The sequence below is a fragment of the Melospiza melodia genome, chromosome 1 (assembly GCF_035770615.1).
Source record: "Melospiza melodia melodia isolate bMelMel2 chromosome 1, bMelMel2.pri, whole genome shotgun sequence".
Lineage (NCBI taxonomy): Eukaryota > Metazoa > Chordata > Aves > Passeriformes > Passerellidae > Melospiza > Melospiza melodia.
This window is the reverse complement of record NC_086194.1, coordinates 2,761,317-2,786,610: the sequence shown is the minus strand read 5'-3', so window position 1 is coordinate 2,786,610 and position 25,294 is coordinate 2,761,317. Positions and strand designations below refer to the sequence as shown.

At 42.8% G+C, this 25,294-nt stretch overlaps 1 protein-coding gene across 1 annotated transcript in view; it reads right to left on the bottom strand.

The window, feature by feature from the left end:
• The window catches only part of OBSCN (obscurin, cytoskeletal calmodulin and titin-interacting RhoGEF), a 164,995-nt gene that overhangs the window by 111,547 nt on the left and 28,154 nt on the right, over positions 1-25,294 (bottom strand). The window contains exons 6-19 of the mRNA XM_063171002.1: positions 24,795-25,061; positions 23,218-23,493; positions 19,069-19,341; positions 15,835-16,110; positions 14,686-14,961; positions 13,742-14,017; positions 9,213-9,488; positions 7,876-8,151; positions 6,519-6,794; positions 5,374-5,649; positions 3,649-3,924; positions 2,554-2,820; positions 1,626-1,895; positions 1,087-1,350 (exon numbers count right to left, since the gene is read on the bottom strand). Coding sequence (XP_063027072.1) covers positions 1,087-1,350; positions 1,626-1,895; positions 2,554-2,820; positions 3,649-3,924; positions 5,374-5,649; positions 6,519-6,794; positions 7,876-8,151; positions 9,213-9,488; positions 13,742-14,017; positions 14,686-14,961; positions 15,835-16,110; positions 19,069-19,341; positions 23,218-23,493; positions 24,795-25,061 — 3,825 coding nt within the window. The remainder of the gene's footprint in view (positions 1-1,086; positions 1,351-1,625; positions 1,896-2,553; positions 2,821-3,648; positions 3,925-5,373; positions 5,650-6,518; positions 6,795-7,875; positions 8,152-9,212; positions 9,489-13,741; positions 14,018-14,685; positions 14,962-15,834; positions 16,111-19,068; positions 19,342-23,217; positions 23,494-24,794; positions 25,062-25,294) is intronic.

Genomic DNA, 25,294 nt, shown 5'->3' with positions numbered 1-25,294 from the left:
TTTTCTATTGAGGTCTGTCAGATTTTAGTAAAAGAATGACAAATAAGTCCAGGGTAATACCGTGCAGTCCTTCAACTGGGATGAAACAAGGATGGGAGGAAAAAGCTATAGTAAAAGGAAAAAAAAAAATCCATGACATGGTGCAAAAAGTGCTGACACCTCACAGGTTGGTGGCCAAAGCATCCATGGTTTGGGTGGACATTACCCATTCCTGTGACAAGTCATCCATGCCTTGTCATCCAGTAAAATGGATTTCATGTTTAAACTTGTATCACCACTAAAAGTAATTAAGTTGATAATTAAAAAAACCCCAAAACACAATGAAGCCTCCAAGACGTCTCCACACAACTTATTCAGTCATCTGACCATTAAAAAGCTTTTTTAGAGACAACCTAGATCTTTCTCACTGCACCTGAAGTCCATTATTTCCTGGCATCATGGAGATTGTTCCCTTCCACTTTGTAAGACATCAAACACCCAAAAGACTGTTTTCAAGTCCTTCTTCACCTATTATTTAGAACCAGCCCAGCACCAGTTGGTGGCAAGGACTTTATGGACAAAATTAGACAGTCCTTGAGTACTTAAATCCTGTTTTCAAATACCCTGTGACAATTATTACCAAAAAAAAAGGTAAGAAAAGGACAGAAATACAGGGCTATGGATGAGGCACCATTTACTCAAGAGTGAAACACCTTCAGAGAGGTTTGCTTTTGTAGCTTTTTAGACCTTGACTGATTATAAAGAGACATTCTGAACCAGGTGGTTTGCAGAGAAAAATCAGGGCAATGGATGGCTGGAGAGGGATTTTTGGTAAAAAAATCATACCAAAGAAAACCACAGAGCATATCAGGGAGTGAGAAAGAGAGGAAAGAGAAGAATCTTTCAAGCAGCTCAAAGGTGAAAGCTGGTGGGATGAGATGGAGGCAACAGGGACCAGTCAGACATTCTCTATTCATGGCTTAGCTTTCACCTCCTCTTGGTCATTTGACTGGCTTTGTCCCTGTGTCACCATGATAATGCAGGGACCAGAATCCACCTCCAGACCCTGCCTGGGGTATTTATAGAGCTGAGGATCACTGGACTCACTTTCCACATTGATCTTGGCCTGGGTGGTGTCATCAGGGCTCTCGCAGCAGTAGAAGCCCCGGTCTGCGAAGGAGATGTCCTTGACCACCAAGGTGTGCTTTGTTCCCTCAGCTTTGATCTCTATCTTGTCACTGGGCTTCAGCACAATGCTGTTCCTCATCCACTTCACCTCAGCAGGCTTGGTCAGCTCTACCTCCAGGGTCACTGTCTCCCTCTCTTCAACTGTTTTGGGCTCCAGCTTCTTCTTGAAGGAGATTGAGGCCTCTGCAGGAGAGGAAATATTAGTGGGAATGTGGAAGATCCAGAAAACAGGCTTTGAAAGAAATTTAAACCAGTGGCTCGTGAACTCCAAACCCAAAGCATTCCTATTTAATGATTCTAAAGCAGAAATTCCCTGCTGCTAACATAATTAATTACAGGGAAAACCACATAAAACAACATCATCATAGAACAGCTTGGGTTGGAAAGGACCTTAAAGACCATTTAATTTCAAGCCCCTGACATTTCCAGCCTGTCAAAGGGGCACTGCCACCTCTTACCTCTGACTCTGAGGTTGGCTGTGCTCTCCACACCCTCAGCATTGGCAGTGATTTCAGCTGCATCCTCCAGTGTCAGGTCAGTGATGGTGAGGCTGTGGTTGGTGTCCTTCTGAGAGATCACGTATTTCTTGCTGGCTTCAATCTTGGCACCATTCCTGAGCCAGGTGACCACAGCATCACTGGGGGAGACTGTGCACTTGAACACGGCCTCTTTCCCTTCCTCAGACACCACACTGTTGAGACTTGTGACGAATTTCACCACTCTGGGAGCTGATGGATAGAGGTAAAACATTCAGGAGCATGTCCTTGAGTATCTCCAAACAGCCAAAAGCTTCCGTAGCTTTCTTAGAAGCAGCAATTTGAGTACAGCATAATACTGTACTCAAAAACAGGAAACTCATTAAATACAGTAATAAATAGTTAGTAAATATAGCATGTAATCACAAAAGTGGATCATCATATTTTCTGGGTCTGACTTTTTTGGAAGCAGCAATTTGAATACAGCATAATACTATACTCAAATAAATACAGGAAACTCAGTAAATACAGTAATAAATACCCAGTAAATACAGCAATAAATAGTCAGTTAATACAGTAAGTGATCACAAAAGTGGATCATCATATTTCCCATGTCTGAGTAAATTTTTTGCACAAAGAGAAGTCAAAAAAGAGGGGAAATAAAATCCCATCTTTTATTTGGGAAAATGAATTCCAGCCTCAAATGCAATATGAAGAGACCTGAGCCAGGTCTCACAATCATTATGTTCTTCACAAATAGAGGCTCCACTGACACTGAGAGTGGAATTCTGTATTTTGTTCTCAACGCAGGAGTCACCCCAGACACATGGAAAAACTCAGCTTTGCAGGGTTCTAACAGGTGAGGACAAAACCCAAGGACCCTTGCACAGTGTCACCATTAGGGACGTACGTTTGGGGACGATGGTGATGCTGCTCTTGTCATCCCTGGACTCGCAGGAATATTCTCCCTCGTCCTCAGCCCGGATCCCCGTTATGGTCAGGATCCGCTTGGTTCCCTCCTCACGGATCTGGAAACGCTTGCTGGCCTTGATCTCCACGCCATTCCTGCTCCACGTCACCTTCCCCTTGGCGTGGCTCAGCTCACAGCTCAGGGACACGCTGCCACCAAGCTCGGCTTTCACGGCCTCCAGCTTCTTGGCAAACTTCACCGGGATTTCTGAGGTCCGGGAGAAGGGGAAAAGCGTGAGGGAGGGAAAGAGAACAAATATGTTCCAAGAAATTGGTTCTGCCCAATTGTGGGAATGAATGAACAAATAAACAAATAAATATAATGGCCCTAAGCATTTGGGGCTCAGGGGTGACAAAATCTAACCAGAAATGTGGAAATTCAGGCAGATTCCTTTGAGGTGGGATTTTCAGATTTCAGGGATTTTCAGATCCCTGTCATTCTATAGGAGGACACAGAAACAGGAGGGGAGCAAGCCCCAGAAGCACTCATCATAGGCTTCCAAACTGGCCAGCAAAAGAAAAAAACAGAAATTCTTTATTAATTTTTTTTTAATTTTTAAGAAATTTTTTTGTTTTCTATGATTTCTAAAATTTTTATTATTTAAAAATTTTTTTTTATGACTTTAAGATTTTTTTAATGATTTTTACATTTTTAATGACCTTTAAAACTTTTATGATTTTAAAATTGTAATGCTTTTTAAAAATTGTTTACGATTTTTAAAAATTGTTTACGATTTTTAAAAATTGTTTACGATTTTTAAAAATTGTTTACGATTTTTAAAAATTGTTTACGATTTTTAAATTTTTTCATGATTTTCAAAAGTTTTTCAAAAGTTTTTTGGAATGTTTTTGGGAAAGTTTTACGGAAAGTTTTTCTGGAAGCTGGAGAACTTTTCCAGCCCACAATGGGGCATCCAGAGAAGGCACAATAAGCCTTGAGGTTGGAACAGTTTCCAGAAGAGTTTGGATTCCACCTCCACCCCACCATGAGGGAAGTGCAGCTGCTGGGCTGGGCCGTGAGCTGGGCACTGCTCACCTTTCACCTGGACCCTGAATTCCTGCTTGTCATCCTTTGTCTGGCAGGTGTAGAGGGCAGAGTCTGTGCTCTCAGCTGCGTTCACTGTCAGCGTCCTGGATGCCCCCTCGCTTTTGATCACACATTTCTTGCTCGCCTTGATTTCTGTGCCATCCTTGAACCACCTCACTGCAGCGGTTTCAGGCGTGACTGAGGTTGTCAGGGTGATGCTTTCGTGTTCTTGAACAATGAGAGGCTCTTTCTGGACAACCTTCTTTTCAAATTTAGCCTCTGGTTCTAGAAAAGATAACAAACCAGGAAAATTAACAACTTAATGCTCAAATCCTTGAGCAGTTTTAAAAAAGGCAGTTAAAAAAAAAGGCATAAAACAAAGGAGTTTTATATTGCTCTCTCTTCACACCACCAGCTCATCCATAACCTGTAATAATCCAGGAAATGTGGCTGGTATGATCTTTTTCTGAGCAAGAAGAAAGAAAATGGTCTCTCAGGAAACCCAGAGCTTTTGTTTAGAAAACAAGCAGAGGAAAGAAAATGTAAATATTTATATTTTATCTGCTGTCCATAAAAGGCTTGTTTCCTAGAAGTAAAATTACTATATATTTCTTTCCCTTCTTTTTAGGATCCTAGATAAAATTAAGAAGAGACATTAATGGGCTGAATTTCTGGTCTGTTTTCTATTTGCTCCACTGGCAGGAGGGCTGGAACTCAACATTTAAGGTTCCTTCCAACCCAAACCATTCCATGATTCCAGTCTCTTCTTCTTGGCCTCCTCTCTATCTTGTATATTAGTTTTTCTGGGTCTGGATTGAAGACACTTGATACAGTATTTCATGTTTGGACTCAGGTGTTTATTATTTCTTATCAATAAAACAGTGTCACTACTGTGAGTTCTGCAGCTTTTCACTAGCAAGACACAAAATGGCCAACAATCTCTTGTTATAAGGTCTTCTAAGACTAAACTAAGAAAGGACACCTAGATTATTTTCCCTTTTAACCCAATAACTGATCCCACAGAGCCTGCAGTGCAGACTTTTCTGCCCAATTACAAAACATTATCAAACCCATGAAGAAGAAGGAAGAAGAAGGTGAAGAAGAACAACTTGCCACCACCCTAAAGCCTCCATCTTGCTTCATATTTATTACTATATTCTAAAATCCCAAACTCTAAGTTTTCCACCCTGTCATATTACACACTTCTAACCAACTACACATTCATAATCTCAGTAGTATTAATCAATTTTGGAAGCCTTCTCCACAGCCTCAAGTCAAATGCAGTGTTCTCTTGTGGGTCTGTGCCTTTAAGCAAAGAAAGTTGAAAATTCTCAGCGTCCAGGATTCCAACACCTTTACAACCTTTTGGCACAAAACCAGGCATTTTTGGGGCACACACAAGCAGCAGACCAGGATTTCTGAGTCACTTTTCTCCACAGCTCCATTGCTACTCTGCAAACTTCCCATGTCTATTTCCAATTCCCCATCACTGGAAGAGGTTGGGTGATATGGTGTGTGAAAGAGACAGGCAAAAAGCTAGGTGGCATTTCCAGACCACAAAAAAGTCCAAATTTCCCATCTCTACACTGCTAGATTAAGCACTAACGTGTCATGTAGCTCACTGGTGTTTCTCCAGGTGAGGCAATGGCTGTGCCAAGGCTGCTGTGACAGGAATATCCCGTTTTCCTCTAAGCCACAGGGACTGGTTCTTCCCACCCCAAAGTGAGCACTCACCAGTTGCTTCCAGTTTGAAGGTCATCTTCTGGCCTGCAGCCTCACAGATGTATTCCCCAGCATCCTTCTTCTCCAGCTGCCCCACCACCAGGCGCCGGGATTTGCCCAGGGTCTCTATTTTGAATTTCCGAGAGGACACGAGCAGTTTGCCATCCTTGTACCACTTCACCTCAGTTGTGTCCTGTGCTACCTCGCACATGAGGGTGGCACTTTCTGTCAGGACAGCCTTCACCTCCTTCTGGACCTTTTCCTGGTTTATAAATGCAGGTTTGGGCTCTGAGCAAAGAAAAGGAAGAAAATAATTGTTGACAGGTTAAAATTAGATTAATCTTACAGATTTCTGTGGAGAGGTTTGGAAAATATTTAGGTTGCCACTTGGCACAAACAATTGCCATCACTGAGTAGTGTCTACCCTTCTGTGGGATGAAGTTGCCACTTGGAAAATTGGAAACTAAGAGCCTATGAATGGAAAGGACCAAGAGAAGCCTTGACATCAACCCTACAGTTGCAAGTCACAAGGTAAAAATATATTTCATTCAAACTTTCCCAAAGAACATCTGTCCTGCATATCACTGCAAAATCCCAAATTCCCTTTGCCTAAGAACTCAGACACAATAAAGCAATTTCTTGGAATGCTTCACAGCAAAGGAGCATTTAGCACCTGGCAGGAATAGTAAGATATCTCAAAAAACTGAAATTTCAATAACACAATAGCCAAAAAAAAAAAAAAGTGCTGTTTACACTCTGCTGCTGATACTGCAAATGACAAAACACATTCTGGCCTCTAAATCTTCTAAAATAGGATTGCAAGACTAACAAGGAAGGGATTCTGTAATGGCTCTTTGCTTTCAAGAAGTTCAGTGTACAAGAATCACCCTTTGGGATCACAGGAATGGAAGGGATCTGAACATTAATTATTTCTGTTATATTTATAACTACTATTAAACCTGCTAAGAATGAGACAGAGCTTGTACCATGCTCAAGCCAAATATTCCCAATTCCACAAATCCAGGCAACCAAACACAGAAAATCAGGTGAACTCTACAACAAAACACAGACTATTGCAACTGAGTCATGGCAGAGTAGTTATTTCAATTATTGCTGTATTGGCTTCTACTGAATTCTGACAAAGAATCTTCTCCCACCTGTGACATCAATTCTGAAGGTGAGTTTTTGGCCAGCAGCCTCACAGGTGTACTCCCCTGCATCTTTCTTCTCCACCTGACCCACCACCAGGCGACGCGATTTGCCCTCCGACTCCACCTTGAACTTCTTGCTGGAGCTGATCAGTTTCCCATCCTTGTACCACTTCACCTCTGTTTTCTCCTGGGCCACCTCGCAGCTCAGCGTGGCATTTTCTGACAGTGCAGCCTTCACCTCTTTCTGCACCTTCTCCTTGTTTGTAAACACAACTTCTGGCTCTGGAAAGAGAGAGAAATCCAGACTTTCTCCAAAATATGATTTTGCTCAAACCCGCTATTGTGGCTTACAGGTAACACTGGGAAAAACCCCTCTGACATGACAGTCAACATCTAAGTCTATCAGAGGAACATTCAAAGGACCTTGTGGTGGTTTTTTGCCTTTTTTGGGTTTTTTGACAGCAGTAATCTCTCTATGGTTCATAAGAACGTTGACTGGCAGGACCCAGTCAAGGTAGGACATGTTTTGATTGTAGTTAATTGCAAACTATCAAATTATCAGAGGAAGGAACTGTTCTGTGTTGCATTATAATCCCATAAAATTTATTTCTTTGATTCTTAGCAGCTGCTTCTTCTTAGATAATTTTGTGAAGTGAGAGAGGTTCTAGACCAGCACTGACATGTCCAGGACCCTGTTGTTTGTTCTGAGTGCAACACTGGGAAAAGCTCAGCACATCCAAATGGTGAAATCCCTCTGTCCTCCAGAGACACGTCAGTCACACCACTTGCAATTGGATTGGGAAGCTGTGAGGGAGATGGGAAGCTGAATCTATTCTACCTCTTGATGGTCCCAGTAGGGAAATACAACTAGAATGAGTCTCCATGACATCTTCTTTCCTTACTTGCTTCTTTCTTGACACTTTATTGACCTTAATATATATCAAGCCCAACTTCCACAACTCCCTTCAGACTGAAATGAGCACTTCCAAGGGAAAGAAAAGGAGTGTGGACATTGGGCAGGCTCTCCACCATGACCCTGCACTGAGAATGAGCTGTGGTGCAGATTTGTTCTCGTTGCACCAAGACAGAAGGAAGGAGATGAAAACCATCAGTACCTTCTTTTTTACAGCCCCTTCCCTCCAGTGATTTCCAAAATTTTTCAGGGATTCATCTCCCTGTTTTAAGGATTTTAAATGTTTTACAAAGAATACATGAAGAAAACTTGTATTTGTGCCCATGCTAGGCCATGCCACTGATGTACTCCAAAAATTTGAAGCGTAACATGAAGAAGACTTACAAAATAATGCTAATTTTTCTAAAGATTCTAGAAATGAGACTGATGGGCCAAAGAACCTTCTCCTACCTGGGACATCGATCCTGAAGGTGAGTTTTTGGCCAGCAGCCTCACAGGTGTACTCCCCTGCATCTTTCTTCTCCACCTGACCCACCACCAGGCGACGAGATTTGCCCTCCGACTCCACCTTGAACTTCTTGCTGGAGCTGATCAGTTTCCCATCCTTGTACCACTTCACCTCTGTTTTCTCCTGGGCCACCTCGCAGCTCAGCGTGGCATTTTCTGTCAGTGCAGCCTTCACCTCTTTCTGCACCTTCTCCTTGTGGACAAAAGCATCTTCTGCCTCTGCAATCGAGGGTACAAGGACAGATTTTGAAAATTCACAGATCCCTTCCCAAATGCATACAGCATCTTTTCAATTGTGTTGCTGAAATTAATTTCCCATTCACATTCCCTGCCACCATCACCAACTGAATTTTTAACATTTGAATTGCATCAAGTGCCTATGAAGGAGTCATTCTCTGGTAGTCCAAGACACAGTCTCAAAATTGCTTTTATTTCCTCCACTACCTTTCTTCAAAATCTGAAGAAAGTAACATATCACAAAATCCAGCAGCACTAAGGCGGATGAGGTCTCTCAGAATAAGGTTTGCTGTAAGAGGACAAGCATTAAATTGCCCAACCAATTCAAGATTTGTAATTTACTTTGCCAACAAAACAAAGATAGTGTTGGGAAAACAAACTTTGTGAACCTATTCTGCTTCTGTATATTTATTTCCCAACTGTTCTCAAGATGTGAAAAAATTATTTTTTTCTAATGAATGAAAATTAGCCAGCCCCAATTGTATTTGCACCATGTCATGGTCAAAAATAAATCTAATGTGTGAACTCTTCAATTTGCTTTAAATTCATTGGGGTACAACAGAAGGATGTCAAGATTAAAAGCTGTCTTGAATATGAAGGTGAAAAGAGCTTTTCCTCATTTTTTTTCCTCATTTCCTGCTTCTGAGAAGAGTTCTGGCATTTCCATCCAGTTGACAGAGGTCATAATATAAAGGTTTCCTCTATAATAAACTATATTTCAGAAAGGAGCTTTCACAAGAGACCACCTGTGCTCATATGCTATCAGTGCATCTCCCCAAGGTTCCCAAGGAAATTCCCCAGAGATCTTCACTCTGACCTGAGTTTGGGGCTACAGAAATCCACTGCATGCTCAGTTTCTACAAAACAAAGACAGATCTAACAGCATGAACACAATTTCATGAGTAAACCATCAGTTAAGCGATGGCCTGTTGAGATGGAGTTTGACAAGCCATATAACCTTCCCCTCCTTCAATTTTTCAGGATGAAAAACAGGGATTTTGATTTTTCAGGGTTGTAAACAGGGATGCAGCACATTCTCTCACCCTTAACATCGATCCTGAAGGTGAGTTTTTGGCCAGCAGCCTCACAGGTGTACTCCCCTGCATCTTTCTTCTCCACCTGACCCACCACCAGGCGACGCGATTTGCCCTCCGACTCCACCTTGAACTTCTTGCTGGAGCTGATCAGTTTCCCATCCTTGTACCACTTCACCTCTGTTTTCTCCTGGGCCACCTCGCAGCTCAGCGTGGCATTTTCTGACAGTGCAGCCTTCACCTCTTTCTGCACCTTCTCCTTGTGGACAAAGGCATCTTCTGCTTCTGAAATAGGGAAAAATATATAAGATGTAAATATCTCTTGTCAAGAAGTTCTTACTTGTACAAGGTGTAGATGCTCTTCACAATCTTGGGCTTGGCAGAGCTGGTTTCACCACTGGGCGTGATGATCTTAAAGGTCTTTTCCAACAGAAATAATTCAATATTAAGCTCTTGTAAGTGACCCAGCTTTGCAGTTCTATTTATCATATAAATAAAGCAATGTACCCTCAAAATATAGTCCATGTAATTATCATCCCTCTCTGACTTGTCCTCATGAACAGCTCAACCACCTCATTTGTAAATTTCTTTCTATTAATATAAAAATGAATGAATCTAAAGATAGAATTCTGTCTTGTGTCTCGATATTTCTACTCCCCACATTTGGAACAAGTCAAATACAGCACAATGGTGAGTTGCCACCTCCACTATCATATTATCCAGAGGGTTTTACCAGGTATTTTAGATCAAAACTGGGTGTTGCTCAGGAATTACCTTGTAACTCAAACCCAAAGACAGGACAAAGACACTGTTCTCAATATGGAAAAGCACTCGATGAACATTACACAAAAAACTAGCATATAAAATTTGAAGTATGTCAGCATGATATTTTATGAAAAATCCCTTCACCAGGATTTTCTCTCCCGGGAAGCTTCAGCTTCTCTCTGTTTTGCTGCTTTGGAATGTGATTTGGAGAATTGTTTATCCCAGCATGTGAATTGGTTTTACTTAATGACCAATTCCAGTCCAGCTGTGTCAGACTCTCTGGTCCGCCACAGGTTTTTATTATTCATTCTTGTTTAGCCTTCTGATGTTTCCTTTCTCTTTCTTCAGTATAGGTTTAGTATATCATAAATATCATATCATATATATCATATATATAATATCACATATATATTATATCATATATAATATATATATCATATATCACATCATATACATCATATCATATCATATATATCATATTATATAATAAAAAATAAATCAGTCTTCTGAGAACATGGAGTCAAATTCTCATCTCTCCCCTCGTCCTGGGACCCTCACAACACCACAGAAGTGTATTTTTATTTCCTAAAAATTCTGTCATTTTCCAGCAAACTGGCTTTCTGACAGGAGGGTGCAGCCATGGGGAAGTTGGGCTCTGCTCCTGGAGAACAAGAGCCAGGATGAGAGGAAATGGCCTGAAGCTGGGCCAGGGGAGGGTCAGGTTGGACATCAACAGGAATTTTTTCATGGAACGAGTGGTCAGGTGCCCAGGGAGGTTTGGAGTCCCCATCCCTGGAGGTGTCCAAGGAACACCTGGACACGGCATTCAGTGCTCTGGGTTGGGGACAAGGTTGGGCACAGCTGGGATGGGAGGACTTCTCCAACGTCAGTGATTCTGTGACCTGGGAGGCTCTCGGGGATGCTGAGCCACTTCCATCCCCTGTGCTACCTCCTTGCCCTCCCCTGTCACCCCCTGCAGCCTCCTGGGGCCAGCCTTGGCTCCTCCTGGGTGATTCTCTCCTGTCTCCATCACGTCTGTGCTCCGAGCAGCAGCAGCTGCCTGGGAGGGTGAGGAGCAGGGTGATCTCAGGTGGAGTTCCACATGTGCTCCTGGGCCACATCTCAGCCCTGCTATGAATATTGCACAGTCCACAGAAAGAGATGAGTCCTGCAGGGAGCAACACAGAGCAGGAATCCAGCTCAGAGGCTCTGAATTTGAGCTCCTCTGTTTATATTGGCTGTAGAAAGGGTGTGAGGAGATGCTGTTATCATTTAGAAGGCACAGGGTCTGTGCTGGGTAATGCAAATCTCCTCAAAGGGACATGGCAGCAGCATTTTGACATCTGAAAGGGCTCGAGCACACTCACAAAGCTTTGCATTCAAAACTGATTGCAAAAATATCAATATTTAAACTCCCATCTACAACTCTGAGTGTGAATATGCAGAGTGTATTCAAAGCAGGTTATAAAACAAGTCTGTGTCAATGAGGGCTCTATTTAAAATGTCAGGTTAGCAGAGCAGGAATATTCCAGGCTGATCTCACTTGTCCTTTACATTCTTGACCTTTCATATAAACCATTTTTACAGGATAGGAAGTGTGACTAAAACTTTTAATCAGCTTCCAAAGTGATTTACACCAGTTAATAGTTTCTTTTAGAAACTTATTTTAAATTTAAACATCTATTCAGTGAAGATGACATTTTCAACTTTAAGTGGAACTGGGCAGTGGAAATGACGAAAAATATTTTCAGGACATGAAACTTTCACTGATTTAAGATACGGATTTCATTGCATACCCTGAATCCTGAAATACTGATATTTCAGCATCAGCTTTTTTTCTATGCGTGCAATTCAGTCCCAAGGTGTGCAGCAGCTGATTTTTTTCTTATATTAACCCAAGAAATTCAGTCTAAAAAAAAGATTCAGTGTAAAAATTCAGTGTAAAAATAAAAAAAATAACCCAAAACCCAACACTGAGCATCTAACCTTCAACCTGTCCTTAAACAGGGAAAGCTTTGTGCTTGCAGTGGAGCCCTGGAGTACAGCAACCCTGAAAATCTTTCCAAGTGCAATGGCACCAGGATAAATTAAGACCCAGAAATCCGCTGCACTCTGGGATAAACCAGTAAGAGGAGGATTTCTGGAGCAGGAGAGCCAACCGCTCTGAGTACGCATAATCCCTCCTGACTTTCACGCTGGATCATTTTCCAGCCAGGGCTGGACGGGCACGTCGTGTCACAGCTGTCCCCATGAGCAATACAGCAACGGTAGCTAAGGCAGGCTGGTGGCACAGGGCAAAGGGTCACATTACCCTGTGCCACCATGGAAATAGGGCTGGAAACCTTTCTGGGGCAGACAGCCTCCTCAGAGAGAGAGGTTCGTGTGTAAAACACTCAATTTCTGTTTTCTGGCTACACCTCTGTAGTAATATATGAACCAGTGTCAGCGGTGAACAATGAATTTAGTTTATAACAATTTTGCCTAGAAAAGCTGTGGGCGCTCCATCCCTGGAAGTGTTTCAGGCCAGGCTGGATGGGGTTTGGAACAGCCTGGAATGGTGGAAGGTGCCCCTGCCCATGGCAGGGAGTTGGAATGAGATGATCTTTAAGCTCCCTTCCAACCCAAATTACTCTGTTTTTATGATGGTCTGTCAATGCCCATATTGAATTTTTTTCTGGAAAACACCTCTCAAATCTAAACTTAATTATCCTTCCTTCCTTACCTATCCTCCACAAAAAATGGCAACTCCCTCAGCCAAACAATGAGCTACACAAAGAATGAAAAAGAGCCAAAATGCCCCAGCTCACACCTGGGTACCCCACACAGAGTGGAGTCAATACATTCCCAACACAGCAGCTCCTCTACACTGCTGATAAAATAACAAACCTCTGTTTGGTGCTATAAGAAAATAGAGGTGAAAATTGCTTCCCTGTTCTGATCACCTCTGCGTATGAGACAAGAATTTTAATGTTAAAAAGAGGGATTTGGCTGTAAAGATGGTGGAGTGCTATAAATATCAAAACAAAACACCAAACCCTTTCTTAACATCAAATTCAGAAATGATCACTCAGAATGTAGCTGGTGTCCATGGCTGCCTGGAGCCTGAAATAAAATTCACCAGATATCTTGTAAAATATATTGAGACCAAAGAAATCACAGAATGAATTAGGCTGGAAAAAACTTGGAAGATCACTGAGTCCAACTGTCCCCCTAGCACTGGCAGGTCCCCAAGTGCCACATCCACACAGCTTTTAAACTCTTCCAGGGATGGGGACTCCACCACTTCCCTGGGCAGCCTGCTCCAATGCACGACAACATTTATGGTTAAGAATTTTTTCTAATATTGAACCTAAGCCTCTGGTGGAACTTGAGACCATTCACTATTGTCCTACCATGTGCAAAAAAAAGAGGAAGGAAAACAGTGATTTCCATGGAAGAATGCCCGTTAACAGGAGGAAGAGAACCAGTACTGGTGATCAAACTGAAGAGATTTTGGAACACAGTGGCTGTTATTGAGAAATGTGTTTGAATATATTGAGAAATTTTGCTCACTTCCTCAGCTGAAGGAGATATAGGGAGGCAAGGATCTGACAGGATATGAAGAGATCAGCTCCAGATCTGCTCAGTCCTACACAACCTCACTGAAACAGCAGCTCAGACCAGCATCAGAAAGTACTTTAACAGCTTTTCTAATATTGCATCAGAGAAAACAGGGAAAAACACCCAGATACAAAGAAAAGCCAAAGAAATGCAACCCAAAATCTGTCTCCCACCTGTGACACTGATCCTGAAGGTGAGTTTTTGGCCAGCAGCCTCACAGGTGTACTCCCCTGCATCTTTCTTCTCCACCTGACCCACCACCAGGCGACGCGATTTGCCCTCCGACTCCACCTTGAACTTCTTGCTGGAGCTGATCAGTTTCCCATCCTTGTACCACTTCACCTCTGTTTTCTCCTGGGCCACCTCACAGCTCAGCGTGGCATTTTCTGACAGTGCAGCCTTCACCTCTTTCTTCACTTTGTCCTTGTTGATAAATGCATCCTCTGCTTCTGTGGAGTGGGAGAAGTCATTTTAAAATCACGTGTAAGTTGATGCTGTCCAAAGTGATCAAACCCAAATTTAAAACATGACAGCTTCCACATCTCTGGTATTTTTTAATGCTCAGAAAGGAGATGTGGGCCTTTGCCATGCCTGAGGACAACACATCAGCCATTTCTTAGAAAAATTATCTCGTGTTTCAGGATTTCAGCTTCCTCCCATCTCCACAAGAAAACCATTGCTTTGTTCCATCAAGTAATGTATAAATAAATACCAAATCTCATTTGCCACTGTGACCCCTATGGAAGCCTTGTTCATTCTAGGGGCCCTGTTTTCCTACTTCTTCCAGACTTATTTTTCCCACATATCTGGGAGACAGCCTTACCTTTATCCTTATAAAGGCATGGAATGGAAAGGGATGGAATGGGATGGGATGGAATGGGATGGAAACTGGTTTATCTTTCCATTAGTGGGAAACCAGAAAACACCAAGGGCCACTGAGGGGGATTCATCCCATGGAAGAAGATGTCCAGCTGTCAGCATCAATGGGACAGTGGATGGGTGGTTGATCTCCACCCCTACTCAAAATTTGCCGCTGCACAGAAACTGGAGCCCAAAGTGTGGTACATCTTTTTGGTATTAAGGGACCTTTCAGTGATGAGAATAAACAATCTCCCACCTGTGACATCAATCCTGAAGGTGAGTTTTTGGCCAGCAGCCTCACAGGTGTACTCCCCTGCATCTTTCTTCTCCACCTGACCCACCACCAGGCGACGCGATTTGCCCTCCGACTCCACCTTGAACTTCTTGCTGGAGCTGATCAGTTTCCCATCCTTGTACCACTTCACCTCTGTTTTCTCCTGGGCCACCTCGCAGCTCAGCGTGGTATTTTCTGACAGTGCAGCCTTCACCTCTTTCTGCACTTTCTCCTTGTTTGTAAACACAGCCTCTGTCTCTGAAATAAGGAAACCCCAACAGTCACACAGAGCTTTTTGCAGTCACTGTCTCTGGTGTTAAATCAAGTTTCTCCTACTTCACTGTACTTGCCCCAACAGGTAATAGAATGAGGGGCCATTAGTGCAAGAAATCACCTTCATTTCTGTCTTGAAAAGAGGTGAACAGTAATGGGAATTTGATGGGAATTTTGGGGTAATGTGAAAAACTCTCAGTTTTAGGACATATTTAAATGTAGGACTTGAAGGACCAACTTCCATTGCCTGAACCGTCCTCCCTCTTCTCTTTTTCTCTCCCTATGCCTCTCCAAGATTCCAGTGAATCAGAAGGGAACAGCATCTGTATCCTCATGTCCACGAACCATTCTTTCCTTTGCCTATTTGAGATAATTCTATTGATTTCCATCTAATCATGGAATGGTTTGTTGGAAGTGACCTTAAAGATGATCACAATCCAACCCACCTGCCATGGGCAGGTTCCACTAGACTACATTGCTCCAAGCCCCATCCAATGTTGAAGGCATGGGATCTAATCAAACACCTTCCCCTTTATCCATCCCTCTCTGCTATGGCCTCACACTATTTTTCCATGGGAGTCTTTCTGCAGATACACCAGCTAATTGTGAAAGGAGAATGAATCTCTATCCTTTCCTATGATTTTTTTTTTTTTGTGGTCGCAACCAGTCATGGGTGAAGATCCATGTGTATAAAATATTGTTATAAAAATTGCCAAAAAAAAAAAAAATTGAATACGATGGTTGAGATCTGTGTTGAGATCTTTCACCCCAGTGAGATTGTGAGATGATCATCTGGATGAAAGACACCACTCAAAATGGAATTCTCCTTTACCTTTGGAATCCCCGGCATTTTCTCACCTCTGACTTTGACTTGGAATGTTGTTCTGTCGTCCTTTGTCTCGCAGGTGTAGCTGCCTTGGTCTTGCTGTGTCACCTTCTTGACGATGAGCTTGCGTTGTGTCCCCTGGCAGACGATTGTTGTCCTCTGGTCCTGCTTCACCTCAGTCTGATCCTTCCTCCACACCACGGCCCCACCAGCAGCTGACACCTCACACACCAGCTCCAGGCTCTCAGAAGGACTGACTGACACCTCTGGAGTCGTTTTGGGCTTGTTGACAAAAGTAACAGCTTCATCTGGAGTGGAAAAGAGAAAAGGGTTTGTGCCTTGGTGCAGGTTTATCTGCGCAAAGTTAAGATAGAGTGGTTATTGATCTTTATTCCATTATCACACACTCTTGATGCCTCTCTGACAGATGGTGCAAACCCCTCTGATCTTCAGATAATTGCTCTCAATTACAGGGAAATCCCCTTCATCTGCCCTACATCCTCCTGAATCTTCCAAATCAAACTGAGACGCCCTCAAGTTGCTCGCACTTCATTTACCACTCCTCGATTCCAAAGTCAAGCAAGATCTGGGGGATATGTGTTGATGTCTGAGGGCAGAAACAACTTTGAAAAGACCTGGGAAGTTTCAGAAAAATCTAGTTAGAGGTGATGAGGAGCCTTTTTTAAATGTTTCTGAGCCCAATCCTGTAGCTCCTTGTTCATAATACCAATCCTACTGGACTAATCCTTCTCCAAGCCAGGGCAAATATGGGATAATCTCATTGATAAAATATTCCCCAAGTTAGGAAAAAGCTCTGAGCAACATGGTCCAGTGGAAGACATCTCTTCCCATGGCAGGGCGTTGGAAAGAAGATAGTTTTTAAGGCCCTTTCCAACCCAAACCATTCCATATTTCCATGAGCATAGGATTCAATAATCTCATATCTTTTGGTTGAAACTGATCTTCCCAGCAGAGAACTTAGAATTGCTCACACAGCTCAGTGGAGGCTCCTGCATGGATAACTCAGCTCAAACAGATATTGGCTGTGCAAACACAGGGTATTTGTCATGTAGGCAGCAACAACACAACATTTTTATCAATTAAGACTTTGTAAAGGTAAAAGCCAATGATTGCCTGTCTTTGAAGGCAATCAATTGAAGACAGAGAACTTGGTGTAAAATATGAGCAAAGCTCCTCAACACACCCTGTCCCTAATCCAAGGAGCAATATCTGATGGGCATGTCAGGTATTTCAGAGCCTTTGTCCCACCAGGGCACCCCTGGCCTGAAGAGCGGGCTGAGGGCTGTCACAAACTCAGCTCAGTATTGCATTTCCTTCAGCAGCAACTGCTGCTTTCCATCACTGAGCAGCGTAAGGACAATTGCCATGCCAGGCAAATATTTAATTAAAATGTGCATTCATTAGTAATGACGTATCCTTCAACAATTATCTGACCAAAGGGGAATGGTCCCTACAGAATCCTGCTGTTCAGGGTTATTTAATTATTCAATCATTATATTGTAAACACCTGGCAAATAAATTTATTCTAGAAGAGGTTAAAAGGTTTATTGGGGCGCATCATTATTCTCAAGGCAGATCGATTTCCTGCCCTGAGACCACCCCTGAGTGTGCAGTGCAGCTCCTCAGCACTCTGGAAAATGTTTATGGTGACACATGGAACAAGGAGGCAGCTGCCCTGGCTAAGGTGTTGTCACCAGGTTGTAACTCAATCCTTGCTCACCAAAAGTTTGTGGGGATAAAACATAGCATAACAACTTCTAACTGCCAGAAGGCAGGGTTAGGTGGGATATTAGGAACAAATTCTTCCCTTTGAGGGTGCTGAGGCCCTGGCACAGGGTGCCCAGAGCAGCTGTAGCTGCCCCTGGATGTGTCCAAAGCCAGGCTGGATGGGGCTTGGAGCAACCTGGGACAGTGGAAGGTGTCCCTGCCCATGGCAGAGGTGGGAATGGATGAGCTTTAAGCTCCCAACCCAAACCTTTCTGTGATTCTAGAACTTAGCAGACACCAGTTTTCTTTGCCTCAGCCATGTGACAGGAGTTGCAGGGGAGATTCACCCAACCTCCCCATAGCCAGCAAAAAGTTTATACCGAGCTCAGGCAATCCTCTGTACCTGATGCTCAGACAAAAGCACAACCAGAACACTTCTAAAATATGGCTTTGACAGCCCTAATCAGACAGCATAAATCAGATTGCAAAGTGCCTTTTGAGGGGTCACTTAGGGCAGAGCCTGGTTTCAGACCAGTTATTCAATTAGTAAAGTGAGGGGCTGGGAATTACACTCCCGGAGAAATTGCATGACGTTGCATTCTCAGAAGAGGACTGGAGGTGAGATGCAGAGTGAACACTTGAGCAAACAAACACCTCACTAAATCCTGCAGCAATCCCTGCAGACAAGTGCTGTCCTAAATTATTCAGCTTTGCTGAGTCTTCAGTTAGCTCATGGACAGCATCACAGCAACCTGGATATTCTGTTACAGGGCACAAGCAACTCAGCTGTGACTTCTCTTGAATTGCATTGTACTGCAGACATGCCAGGAGAAGCTTTCAGGAGAGTTTCAATCTTAAATTTAGGACCAGGTTAAAAATCAGGCTCCAGGCCCAAGGCAGAAAACCCCATTTAGGAGAAAAGTTCCACCCAAGCATGCAACTGGAATCAGTTGAATTTCACAGATATTGAATTTCACCGCTGAGTTCTTGTGTCATTTTATACTCTGGCTCCATCCTGAGCAGGAATGCAGTGGTGACAAGCATTTCTCTTCTGGGTTTGGCCTGACAGCCACGTGCTCTGTGTGATGGGCACGTGACACAGACTGATGGAATCACTCACAGCATGACAGGGAGGGATCCCTGAGATCACAGTGTCCTTTGGGAACAGCAGGAGATGTTTAACTAACAAAAATCAGGAAGTAAACTTGTCAAAGGAGTCACAGCAAGGCTTTGAACCCCTGAGGTGGTCCTAAGATGATGCACAGGCTGAGCTAAAGAATAGAGACCAGACCATCATGCTTGGGTTGTGCTCCAGCCCTGGAAGAAGTTTGCGCCGACTCAAATAAATCACAGCATTGTTATATTATTTGCCCATACTCTGGGTTTGCACCAGGATCACGACAAGGGTCAGAACCTCTCCAAGTGTTGTGCCACCTTGGCCTATAAATCTGTCAATTTGTAAGGCGGGACAAGTCTAAAGAACGCTATCCCGCATTTCTCACACAGACTCTGATCCCACACTTGCAGTACAAACTCACCTGAGACTTTCAAATCAAAAGTCAGGGTGTCATCCCCGATTTTGCAGGTGTAAGTTCCTTCATCCTCCTTTGTCACAGCCGAAGCCACAAGCTTGTGCAGCTTTCCTTTGTCTTCCACGGTGAATTTCTTGCTGGCTGTGATCTCCTTCCCATCTTTGTACCACCTCACCATGATGTTGGCCTCAGAGGTCTCAGACACAAGCTCAGCCCGTTTCCCAGCAATGGCCTTGACAACCCCTCCAGTTTTCTCTTTGTTCACAAAGTTTGCAAGTGCTGAAACAAAACAGGGGCAAAGCTCTGGTAAAGAATTCTGTGCACAGCAGTAAAAATGTGCATTGACATCTACATTTGGTATTCATGTATCATAAGACAAAAATCTATTTATTTAATTATGGATCTAATCACTAGATTCCAAAGCAGAAGCAGACAAATTTCCAACTATAACCCTGATTATCCTGTGTCCAAAAAACAGAGCACATAGAGGGCACAAGAGGCTGAGTCAGGGAGAAGCTGCCCCAGGAAACAGAGCTATTATATTATTAAAATAAATTATTAATATATTATTAAAATATATTATTAATATATTATTTTAAAGGGAGGTGAGAAAAGAAATAAACTGGAGGTAAAGCCAGAAAGGTAAATCAATCATTATATTGCAACCACCTGCCAAGTAAATTGACTCTAGAAGAGGTTAAAATATAACCTAGTTAAATTAAATTACATAAAATTAATAACCTATATGGATATCTTATAGGACTAAAATGAATATAAATTTATTCCTGGAAATTAACTGGAGCATAGAAAATAAACAATAAATCTGGCATTTTATTAATGTGGGATGAAATAATTGAGTTGCCAATTGCCTCAAAGCAAAAAATTCAAAACCCACAAGGGAAGGGAAGGGAAGGGAAGGGAAGGGAAGGGAAGGGAAGGGAAGGGAAGGGAAGGGAAGGGAAGGGAAGGGAAGGGAAGGGAAGGGAAGGGAAGGGAAGGGAAGGGAAGGGAAGGGAAGGGAAGGGAAGGGAAGGGAAGGGAAGGGAAGGGAAGGGAAGGGAAGGGAAGGGAAGGGAAGGGAAGGGAAGGGAAGGGAAGGGAAGGGAAGGGAAGGGAAGGGAAGGGAAGGGAAGGGAAGGGAAGGGAAGGGAAGGGAAGGGAAGGGAAGGGAAGGGAAGGGAAGGGAAGGGAAGGGAAGGGAAGGGAAGGGAAGGGAAGGGAAGGGAAGGGAAGGGAAGGGAAGGGAAGGGAAGGGAAGGGCACTGCTGAGACATTCTTTCCCCAGCACTACTGAAACTCAGTCCACAGTTTCCAGGTTGTGGGAGGAAGAAGAGGGAGATGAGTTCATTCATTCACCTTTCCCTTCCCCAGAAAACCAGAGTGCAAAACACAACCAGAGCAGCCAGAAGGAGCCGTCTCAGATGTCCCTTGTCACCATGGGAGGTCATGTGTCAGAGGGTGCCTGGCAGAGGAGCTCAGGGCTCTGCAGGGGCTGCAGTGACAAATGGCAAGTGCATTTCTGGCTGGTTTGGGCAGGAGGCCCAGGCAGTGACACAGTGGCCATGGCTTGGCACAGTGGCCCCTCAGCAGCCACGTGATGCCCACGTGCCGCCTACAGCTGACCTGCTCCTCAGATGATTCCCTGTGGCTGATAAAAGGTGGTGGTGGTGATGGAAGGTGAAAATGTTGGTACAGAATTTGAGGGGTTCATCCCACAAGGATGAGAGGTACCAAAGGTGATTCACCAGGAATCAAGCTGTAAACAGCAGACTTTAAATCACAGCTTGTCAATGCAGACTGATAGCATTATTATTATTATTCGTAGTAGTAGTAGTAGTAATAGTAGTAGTAGTTATTTTTATTATATGTTATTTTTATTATATTTTTATGTTGGTTGATTATGTCATTATTATGTTATTTTTATTATGTTTTATGTTGATTTATTATGTCATTATTATGCTATTTAATCGTGTTTTTATGTTGGTTTCTTCTTTCATTATTATATTATTTTATTGTGTTTTATGTTATTTTATTATATCATTATTATGTTATTTTTATTATGTTTTATGATGGTTTATTATGTCATTGTCGTTATGTTATTTTAAATAATAACACTGATCATTCATTTGATAGGCACACCACAATGAAAACCACATGGAAACATCCATCAAGTAATTCAAGTAAATGTCGGCAGAACTGACAGCATGAAAAATGATGCTAAAGAGGCAGAGCAAGAGAGGAAAATAAAAAAATCAAAATCAAGAGCAGGTGTCATTTGTAGACAGAAATTCCCCTCTATATAGATTTAGTCACATTTTGATTTTTTTTTTTCAGCTCTCCCAAGTTTGCTCTTTGAAACGGCCAAATAAGTTGTCAAATGAGGAAAAAAATCCCACAGTATTCTCAGGCTTTGTTGTTTCTACACAGACCAAGGAGGGTGAGGTGCCAGCAGAAGATGATGATGGAACACCTCAGACTTTCTCCAAGCAGGAACTGTTATCATGTCTGGGAGGAAGGTGAGAGTGAGCTGTGGGACAAAGCATGGAACTCAAATGGCTTTACAGACGGAACTTGCCAGTTCAAAAAAAAATAGGTTCTGAAATCCCTCCTGAATTGTTTAATTTAACAACTAAATTGTTAAACTAAACATTTGACAATTGTTTAATACAACTGTTCAATTGTATTTAACAATACAAAGTTTAAAATTTTTATAATACTTCAGTCAGGGGTTTTGTTTGCCTTTGCCCAGGGGAAAGGAATTGGATTTTCTTCTCAAAGAACTGTATCACCACATGAGGCCTGAGGAGTTTAACACCTCAACAGACTGGGGGTAGCAGAGAAGATATAAAAAAGATCACCACCATTAATGAACATCAACTCCAGACAGCACCCCTTGCATGGTCAGAGACACCTGGTCTCAGAAAAGATCAATAAGAGAACACAGAATGAGAACCAAATTAGCATTGAAGGCAAAGGGATCAATAACTAATAGGAAACCAAATACTAAGAACTGCAGAATTTGGGACCAATGAACATTGAACCGATTAATTTCTCTGAGTTTTGACTGTATAAGCAAGTGAAAAATCAAGTAAACAACATGTATGATGGCATGATTTCCTCCCATGACCCAGCCAATGTGTGGATGAAATTATTTCTATTGCACATCTTGGCCAGAAATAAAATAATGCCTTAATTCTCTAAGTAAAAGATGTTGTTGGAGAGATTTTGTTTTTCCCTAACTTTTGGTGGCAGTCTGAGAACAGGCTGGACTGGCCTGGGGTAAGATTTTGTGCTCTGAACCTCAGCAGACATCTAATGATCCATGTGAGGAACAGTCTGGGGATGGACTGGGGGTTTTAGGTAAAACCTGGTCCCCTTCAAGGCAGAGACAGCTTGGCTCTAGTTCATAAAATTTCATGAAATCTTGCACAGATGGGAAGGTTTGCAAGAAGGAGGCTTAATGCTATTGGTTTCAGGGTAAAGGTAGAGACTGCCATGAAAGGAAGAACAGCTAAAAAAATAGATCAGCTGTAAAACAGTGCTGGTTCAAGAAATATCAAAATCAAGTGCTACCTTGCTGTTTTTCTAGACATCTGAACACCTTGTAAACAGGAAGGGGTTAAGCCATCCAGTGTGCCCTGGAAAGGTCTTTTCTCTTGTCCACCAAAGTATTGACAGAAAATAACAAAAAAAATTCCTCAAGCTAATAGTAATAATAATAATCATCATCATTATAAAACAAAACAAAAATGCACAAAAAAAACAAAAACAAAAAACAAATCCCACAATGCCAAAATGATCTTGTACAACCAGACCTGAAGTCTCTGTACAACCAGAACTGCAGGACCTTGTGTCGTGTCCTGCCCTTGGGGCTGGACTTCTTCATCTCAAGAGCACTTTTCCCTACCCACCACTCACCCTCACCAAATTACACCAAATTCCCTGGAATATCAAGATGGAGTGAAAGCACAGCTCCTAGCACCTGGCCAGTTGCTGTATTTGCTCCCCAGTTCTGCTGTGGGACACATTATCAAGGCTGGATGTTGATGGGCAATCACCCAACTCCCTCTTGGAGCCTCCCTTTGTGTCCCTGATGGCTCCACAGGTTTAGGGCAGGAACACCATCAGTGCAGAGCAGCCCAGGCAGTCACTCACCTTTCACTGAGAGCTGATAAACCATTTTATCCCCCTCACAGACACACTCATAGACTCCAGCGTCCTCCTCAGCAGTGCTGCGGATTTTCAGGATGTGCCTCTTCCCCACGGTTTGGAACTCGTAATTTTCACTGGCCTTGAGCTCCTTCCCATCTTTCATCCACTTCACAGTGGCCTCTGTGTCTGAAAGCTCAGCCTGGAGTTTGGCTTCCTCCCTCAGCCGAGCTGAGACTTTTTCTACATCTTTGGTCTTGTTGGTGAATCTCACTGCAGCTCCTGCCAGGACAAGAGGCTTGGTTATTTTGAGTTATACCATGATAACTTATCCCTGATACAGGCCTGCTGTAGACTGTGAGGTCTCTGAAGGTCTTAGATCCTGTTCCTGCCCTCACACTCTGTTGGAAAACTGATTGCTGAGAATTTCAAATTTCTGTGCTGCCAGGCACTGACCCCCAGGAGAACACTGCATTGACCTGAGGTCGTGGAGAAGCTTCCAGAATGGAATGATAGAACTGGGATTGTGGGTGTGGAATTTTGGAATTTGAACAGAAATGTGTGAGATCACAGGGTGGGAAACTTAGAGTTTAAGGGTTTAGAATACAGTAATGGATATAAAGCAAGATGGGGTGGAGGCTGCTCCTTCTCCTTCTTCTCCTTCACCTTCTCCTCCATGGGTTTGGGTGGTTTTGTGCAATTGGATAAAAAGTCCCCATTGCAGCCATGGGTGGTTGGTTATTGGGTCAAAAGTAAAAATAATTAAGGTGTCATTTCTTAATTGGACAGATGATCCTTCAAAGATCTCGTGGAGAGAGAGATGGGGCTGCATTTTTAGCTTGTTAGAGAAAAGTGCTGTACAATTCAACTTACATGAGACTGTAACAACACTTACGTAAATACTGTGCATTCTTTCTCAGTTCAGAAAATTTTTACAGTCAGAGTTACTAAGAAAAAAACCCCAACACGTATTTTTCTACTGATAAATAATACTCTAAACATCATTCTGCAGATATCTACACATACTTCCAGAAGAAATGATTAATTTTGAATTCATTATGTTTTGCCTTGCAGTGTGGTAGGTACAGATGTTACTGTCATTTCATAGAGGAAACCTTGATCTTAAATCAAGTTCCAGCATACTAACTTTATAGCCCACACATGGTTGACTAAAAAAATCTTTAAAAAAAGCTTTGTTAGTAATGAATGCTCTTTTACTTTTGGAAGACTATTACAATCAAAGAGAATGGTCAAAGCTAGAGCTGAAATTACAGCTTTAAGGTGAATTAGTGGCAGATTTGGTGACAGAATCCACTGACAGATGGTTGTGAATGACAAAAATTCGACAGAAATTCGTGAGCTGATGTGAAGTAATCTAGTTCAGATACCATCAGCTGGCCAGATCAGCTCACTCTGAGCTGTGAGGTCATCACCAGGACACACATTAATTACATGACACAATTCCAGATGCTTCCCACAGATCAAGGAAAGCCTCCAGCCCCAGTTTTAATCCTCAAGTCCCAGCGACCACCCCCTGAGTGGGAGAAGAACAGATGACAATAAATGACAATGACAATAAATACCTCTCACTCTCATCTTGGTGCTGGTCTCAACGTCATTGGCAACAAATTTCACTTCTGTCCCATCATCTTTCCTGGTGACGTTTTTAATGACCAGGGTGTGAGTGGTTTGGGTTCTGTTGATGATGTAGGTCTCACTTTCCTGTAAGACTTTGCCATTCAGGTACCAAGTGCCAGAACATGTCTTGGTCAGGTCAACAGTGAACAGGGCATCCCCTCCAGGTGCAACTTCGGCTGTTGTCAGGGGGTTCTTCACAGCCAGGACGGGTTCTAGGGAAGAACAACACACGCCTCTGAGAACAAGGCTGCCATGCTGGAGGATTACTCATCTTAGGAGCCAAATTGTAAGGGTAAACGAGATGTGAGAATTAATTAATGCAGCTTTATAAAATTCTCATGCACTGGAGGAAAGGCATGGTTGGTCTAAAGGATATATTTCCTTCCACAGCAGGTAATTGACCTCTGGAGTTCTGTTTTTGCAGGTCTAGGACAACAGGCATATT